At 65.4% G+C, this 6,635-nt stretch overlaps 1 protein-coding gene across 3 annotated transcripts; it reads right to left on the bottom strand.

Annotated features, from left to right (window-relative positions):
- Nucleotides 1-247: 247 nt before the first annotated feature.
- CERS2 (ceramide synthase 2) lies at nucleotides 248-5,200 on the bottom strand. Of its 3 annotated transcripts, none has more exons than XM_050330410.1 (11): nucleotides 5,101-5,200; nucleotides 3,720-3,893; nucleotides 3,124-3,241; nucleotides 2,923-3,041; nucleotides 2,686-2,743; nucleotides 2,548-2,598; nucleotides 2,232-2,324; nucleotides 1,911-2,039; nucleotides 1,730-1,836; nucleotides 1,476-1,629; nucleotides 248-1,262 (listed from the first exon to the last, which is right to left on the bottom strand). In XM_050330410.1, exons 2-11 carry the CDS (start codon nucleotides 3,890-3,892, stop codon nucleotides 1,134-1,136), a joined length of 1,131 nt encoding a protein of 376 aa, XP_050186367.1. In that variant the 5' UTR covers nucleotide 3,893; nucleotides 5,101-5,200; the 3' UTR covers nucleotides 248-1,133. The 3 variants fall into 3 exon arrangements, with proteins under 3 accessions (XP_050186367.1, XP_050186368.1, XP_050186369.1); XM_050330411.1 differs by lacking the exon at nucleotides 5,101-5,200 and adding an exon at nucleotides 4,374-4,573; XM_050330412.1 differs by lacking the exon at nucleotides 5,101-5,200 and adding an exon at nucleotides 4,015-4,165.
- Between the last annotated feature and the right edge of the window lie 1,435 nt (nucleotides 5,201-6,635).

The raw sequence follows: 6,635 nt of genomic DNA, 5'->3' as shown, positions 1-6,635 counted from the left end.
CTGAGCGTCCACCTGAATGGAGGCTTTGTCATCGCGGTGGGGCCGCGGCTCCTCGGGATCCCAAACCACGCTCCAGCCTGGCCTGGACACCTGGAGAGCTTTGAGGGGGAAAAAAAGCATCCAACCCACCAAACCCCTCACCTTCTGCCCGTTTTTAGCTCTGCCCGAAGGGGCTGTGCCAAAATAACCCCTCTGTGCCACCCACAGAACGTGCCCAAATCCCGTGCGGCTTTTTTGGTTCAGTTGGTTATTCTTTTTTACCCAAGTTTATTAGTTTGTTTGGTTGTTTGTTTTAAACTTTTAATATATTTAACCTTTTATTTATTCCTTTTTTTTTTTTTAAAAAACGAGAACAACAAAACACGTTTTGGTCTGACGTTGGTTAATGGTCCTTGTTCCCCCCCACCCCTCCACGCTGGGCTCTCGCGGCATCCCGGGCGGATGCGGGAGACGGAGCCAAGCCCGGCTCCTTCTGTCTTCCAAATAAATAGAAAGAAAGGAAAAAAAAAAAAAAAGGAAAATCACTTGGAAGTTTGTCCTGTTACAGCTGGGGAAGGGACTGGGAGAGGCCACGGAAAGACTCCAAATCCATTTACAGAAGAGAAATGAGGGGATTAAACTCCGTGAGACACCAAGAGTGACTCAACCCCGCAGCTTCCTTCCCCCAAGTGTCATCCCATCATTTAGGCACTAAAACACCCTGGAATCCCCTGCTCCTCCCTCCTGGTGCGGGGGAGCAGGGAGTGAGCCGGCCTTGCCAGCCGGACACGGGGCAGGGATAGGGCTTTTCCCCCTCCCCGGTGAAGGAATGGTTGGGAAGGGGAATAACACAAGGCTGCAGCCCAGCAAGGGGCTGGGGCCGAGCTCTTCGGGCAGAGCCGATCGATCCGAGGGGCTGTGGGAGGGAAGGAGCCCTCCCGGTGGGATCCCCGCCTGTCCCGGGGACCACAGTGGATTAAGGCAGCAGGTGAGAGGCAGGAAGGGCACCGATGGTGAGTGTGAGCTGGACAAACGGCCGCCCCGGCGCCGCAGCCCCGCTCCGGGGGGATCTGCTCCGGGGGGAACCGGGGCCTGGGCGGGCGCTCCGGGGTCCCGGCGGGAGGTGGGAGGTGGCAGCTCTGGGTCGGGGGCGCTCAGTCGGTTTTGCGGTGGTTGTTGTTGAGGACGGGGTGGCCGTTGGACAGGGGCCCGTTCTTCGCCGCCTCCTCCTCCTCCTCCGAGTTGTCCGTCTCCTCACGGTCACTCCTCTCATCCTCCACCACCTGAGGGGACAGGGGAACAGCAGCTTCAGGCGGCAGCTCCCCCGTTTCCTGCTGTGCCTCAGCTTCCCCGGCACAGCCAGGGTGGGTCATCCCCGCCGAGGGCTCTCCGGGCTGAGGGCAGCCAAGCAGAGGCGGGGTTCAGGATCTGGGGGTCTCCATCCATCCCAAGCAGCGTCCTGAGCCCCAGGGCAGCGTCCCTGAGCCCCCTCTCACCTTTCCAGTTATGAACTTCTGGGCCATGCGGATGATGAGGTAGGCCCAGAAGATGTGCAGCGACTGCAGCACCACCATCATGAAGTTGAAGAAGTAGTAGCCGAAGAAGGCGGGGTAGAGGTCGAGCGGATAAACCACCGTGCAGTGCATGATCCTGCCGGGAAAAGCCGCTCCTGTCAGGGGCAGGAACCAGCCCCCAACCTCCATGGGCCCCCAGCCCATGCCTCAGTCCCCCCGTCCCCACTGGAGCTCACCAGAAGGGCAGGATGACCAGGCGGGTGATGATGAAGACGGCAGCGAAGACGATGAAGATGTTGTTGCAGGTGTTTCTCCACCCGGCGTAGTTGAACATCTTGGCAGACTGGGGGCGCAGGGGGTGAGTTTGGGGGGCACAGGGGATGTGGGAGGGGGCTGTGGGGGCTGGGGGGGCCGTACCTCCAGCAGGTAATCCGAGGAGTCGTGCAGGGCCATGATGAGCGTCCCGGCACGGATGTAGTTGGCGAACCAGGAGAAGCTGATGAGGATGATGGTGGCGACATGGTGGATGATCTGCTCTTTGAAGTCCTGTGCCCAAAGGAAGGGGGAGTTGGGGGTCTCAGCAGCCCAGGGATGGGGGAGTTGGGGGTCTCAGCCAGGATCCCACCCACAGCACTCTGCCATCCCAGTCCCCTCCGTGTCCCCAGATCCTCCCGGCTGGTCCCTCACACCCAGTCCCAGTGCAGGTACCCCCTCCCAGAACCCCCACCCCCAGCCCACCTTGCGCTTGACGTCGGAGGCGATGCTGAAGAGCAGGGACCAGTAGAAGGAGAGCTCGATCATGTAGTACCAGTACTGGGAGGGCAGCATGCTCTGGAGGGCAAGGGGCAGCGTGGGGGGATGCTCTGGGCCCCCCAGAGGGGGCTGATCCCCTTCCATGGGCACAGAGTCCTGGGGACCCTCTGCCCCCCTCAGCAAACCTGCCCCACCCAAACCCCCACGGGTGTCAGGGACACTGAGTGACCCCAGAAAGACCCCCCTGCACCCCCACTTCCCAAATCTGACCCCGATCCCAGGGGTGGGATCAGGAGCTCACCTGGATGGGGTATCCCTTCCAAACCTCCCGCAGGTCGTAGAACCAGGGTTTCTGTGGGATAGGGACGGGGGACAGACAGAGGTGTTAGAGGAGAGAGGGCCCAGGGGGGCCAGGCATTGCTGGGGGGGCAATACTTACATCCACTATGACAGCCATGCCAGCAATGAAAGCAATAAGGTAAAAGGTGAATCTCCAACTGGAAAAAGGAAGCAGATGGTCCTCAGACTGGCATGGGGGGCAGGGAGGGAGGAGGACGGACCCACCGGCCTCAAACCCCACACAGCCCACCCTCCTGTCGCGGCTCCCGGCCAAAAGGGTGCCCCCACAGCCCCCTCCCCGCCACGAGGGCACAGTGACACCGGGCAGGGGGCTCACCTGGCCTCCCGGAACTTCTTGAGCAGGCTGGGCCGGTCCTGGTTGCGGCGGCGGCGGAACCAGCGCTCGACCTGCCGCACGGAGCAGCCGCTCCTCTTGGACAGCAGCTCCACGTCGGCCTGGGGACACCGGGGGTGTCACCGCGGGGCCCTGGCCCTGCTGCTCAGCCCACACACCCCCCCAGCCACCCCCGCCACTCACCTGCTTGGGGTGTTTGGAGGTGGCAGCGTAGAACTTCTCCAGCACGGCGTTGGGGGTGGCTTTTAATCTGATCTTCTCCTTGACGTTCAGGAGCCCGGCCAGGGGGGTGGCCACGTACCTGGGGAAGGAGCAGGGGGACATTTGTCCCCATCTCTGTCACCTGCAGGGTTTGGGCCCCCCAAAAGCCACCCCAGGGTGACCCACAACCCCTCAGTGCCTCAGTTTCCCCGTCCCGCTGTGCCCTCTCCGAGGTGGGTTTTGCCACAGGGGACCCCCCCAGGTCCCTGTGTCACCCCAGGGTGGGGGACGGGGCCGTCCCCGCCCCGCTGAAGGGCTCCCCCCTTCTCCATTCTCCTGCCATCCCAACAAAGCCCGGTCTGTTCCCATTGTTTGCCCAACAAATCGCTCCTTGAACGCGCCGGGGCGATAAGGGCGGCGGGGGCTGCACAAAGCCCTGTCTGTGCGGGGGGCACACGGTTTGGGGAGGGGGCTGAAGGGACCCCTGGGGTGCCAGGGCCAGGCTGAGGGCAAGGTGACACACCCAGGGGCTCAGGGGCACAGGGAGAGGCGGGCTGGGGCTCAGGGCAGGGACTCACGTCTCAAAGAGGTGCCGGACGATGAGGAAGAGGAAGGCCAGGGGGAGGGTGATGTACAGGTCGGAGGCTTTGGCGTAGACTCGCCCATCCCGGTCCTCCAGGTCGGCCCAGGTGAGGTTTGCCGGGAGCCAGAGCCGTTCCCACCAGAAATAGCTGTACAACGTCTGGAACATGCTGGGGGGGAGCGAGAGACAGGGGAGGTGAGGGGGGCACCGGCACCCCCACGGGGCCCGATCCCACTGTGGGGGGATCCCCCCAACACCCCAGGTTGGACCCCCTCCCCCCCCATTTCCACCTCAGCTCCCAGGGAGCCCTGGCCGAGCCCCCCGGGCCACTGAAATCCCCCCGAGCAGCCGAGCCCCGGCACGGCGGGACTTTGCTCCTGCAGCCAGAGGTCAGTGGGTGAACATTAACCCAGGCCCTGCTCCCGAGCCCGATCCCGGGGACAGCCCCAGGGAGCTCCAGGGACCCCGGCCCGGGTCGGGCACAGCCCCGGGGGGCGCAGGAGGGGAAGGAGAAGCCCCCCCCTCACTGTTCCCCTCCCGAGCGCTGTGTCCATCCCGGGGCCGATCCCAGCGCAATTCCCGGTGGGACAGCGAGGCCAGGCGCGGGCCCAGCGCGGGATTAGGGATTTGCCGGCGGCACAAAGAGCACCTTTGTGTCTGGGGAAGGCTCGGACGGGCCCCGGGAGGGGCGGTGGGGGAGCCCCCCGGGCCGGGGGGTCTGCGCATCCCGGCCCTTCCTCCCCGCCACGAGCCGGTTTTGGGGCGCTCCGAGGGGTCGGGACGGGGTCAATCCCAGAGGCCCCGAGGCGGAGCAGGGATTTGGGAGCGGGCCGGGGCGGTTCGGCGGCCCCGGCGGAGGAAGAGGAACCCCCGCGGGCAGTTTCGCAAGGCGGGGCGGGCCGGGAGGTGCCGCAATTCCCGATCCCGGCCATTCCCGGCGCTCCCGGGCAGGTAACGGGAGCGGCGGGGGAAAGGGGGTTCACCCGCGGGAGGGGGGCACGGCCAGGCCCGGCCCTCCCCCCGGGGGGGATTTCAGGAGCTGGGAAGGGGGAACACCCCGGAATTCCCAGGCCGAGGAGACGCAGCCGGGGCTGGGAAAGGGACGCGGGTGGGACCCGGCCCCGAGCGCTGCGTGTGCCCCCCGGGCCGGGGGGGGCGAGGCCGTTCCAGCGGCCCCGGGGGGGCCCCGCCCCGCCCGAGCGGCCCCGCCGGGCCCGATCGCGGCCTCGCCGCTCCGGGGGGGCCCCGCGGGGGGGTTCGGTGCGCGCCCAACGCCCGCCCAGGGCCCGGCCGGGCCGTGCCGGGGGGCAGCGGGACCGGCCCGTGTCCCCCCGCCGTGTGTCCCCCCGGGTGTCCCCCCGTGTCCCCGCGCTCACCCGCCCGGTCCCGCAGAGCCGCCGCCCGGAGCCGCCGCTCGCCCCCCCCGTCCCGCGCCAGGCAGCGGCGGCCGTGACGTCACCGCTACGCCGCGAGTGACGTCACCGCAACGCCGTGGGGAGCGCGGCGGGGCTGGGGGGCGGGGCCAGCCCCGAGCAATCGACCGCCGAGAGGGGATCGGCGCGGGGGGGGGACCCTGAGAACACCCCATATACACCCCATGGACAGACCCTACAGACATCCCATATACACCCCATGGACAGACCCTGCAGACATCCCATAGACACCCCATGGACAGACCCTGCAGACATCCCATAGACACCACATAGACAGACCCTACAGACATCCCATATACACCCCATGGACAGACCCTACAGACATCCCATATACACCCCATGGACAGACCCTACAGACATCCCATATACACCCCATGGACAGACCCTACAGACATCCCATATACACCCCATGGACAGACCCTACAGACATCCCATAGACACCCCATGGACAGACCCTACACACATCCCATCGACACCCCATGGACAGACCCTGCACACATCCCATAGACACCCCATGGACAGACCCTACAGACATCCCATATACACCCCATGGACAGACCCTGCACACATCCCATATACACCCCATGGACAGACCCTGCACACATCCCATAGACACCCCATGGACAGACCATGTAGGCATCCCATAGACACCCCCTGTGTGCCCTACACCCCCATATACAGTCCCTGTGCACACCCCATATGCACCACCGTGTGTGCCCTACGCCCCCCATATACACGCCCCTATATACTCCATACACATCCGTGTATGCCCCATACACACCCCACATCTACACCCCTGTGCCCCTCTATATGGCCCCCCATAGGGCCCTATCCAGACCCCGAGCACTCTTCGCTCACCCCAATCCCCCCTACACATTCAGGGCCCCCCTTCATGCCCTCTATGTCCCCCCATAGACCCCACTCGCCCCTATCGCCCCCTGCGGGCCGCGCCGCGTCACTGCACCCCCCGGAGGGAGCCCCAAATCCCCGCAGAGCCCCCCCAACCCCCGTGTCCGAGGGGTGTGGAGGGTCCCATCACCCCAAAGCCCCCCGTGGGTGTCAGAGCCAGACCCATGTGCAGGGGGGACAAGTCCTTTACTTGCCGAGGGCTAAGGCAGTGTTTGGAACAGGGGGGTGCAGGTGCCCCCCAGACACGTGTCCTGGAACATGGATTGAGGTATGGGACCCCCTGATGGGACCCCCTGAGTGGGACCCCCATGATGGGACCCCCCCTGAGTGGGACCCCCCGAGAGGGACCCCGTGTTAAGGCCACTGGAAGGATCGGGGTGGTCCCAGCACTGGGCTCAGTCACCCCCCCCGTGTCTGTGTCTCCTCTGCAGCCCCCCAGGGACCTCCGGGGGACCTTCCCGGAGGACACAGTTGGGGGGTCTGGGCGTGGGGACCTCCCCGGGGGGGCTACAGGAGGGTACAGTCCAGATCCAGCCTCTGCCGCTGCCTCCGCTCTCCGGACAGACGTC

The sequence above is a fragment of the Myiozetetes cayanensis genome, unplaced genomic scaffold (genome assembly GCF_022539395.1).
Source record: "Myiozetetes cayanensis isolate MyiCay16 unplaced genomic scaffold, myiCay2020 scf41, whole genome shotgun sequence".
Taxonomy (NCBI): domain Eukaryota; kingdom Metazoa; phylum Chordata; class Aves; order Passeriformes; family Tyrannidae; genus Myiozetetes; species Myiozetetes cayanensis.
This window is presented reverse-complemented; position numbering and strand designations above follow the sequence as displayed.

What these genes read in the sequence shown, in the direction of transcription:
- CERS2 (XM_050330411.1), bottom strand. Translation starts at nt 4,450, where the DNA reads ATGCGCAGACCCCCCGGCCCGGGGGGCTCCCCCACCGCCCCTCCCGGG. An exon ending in AGCCTTCCCCAGACACAAAG is followed by an intron (nt 3,894 to 4,373) that starts GTGCTCTTTGTG and finishes GCTCCCCCCCAG; the next exon opens with CATGTTCCAGACGTTGTACA. An exon ending in AAGAAGTTCCGGGAGGCCAG is followed by an intron (nt 2,744 to 2,922) that starts GTGAGCCCCCTG and finishes TCCTTTTTCCAG; the next exon opens with TTGGAGATTCACCTTTTACC.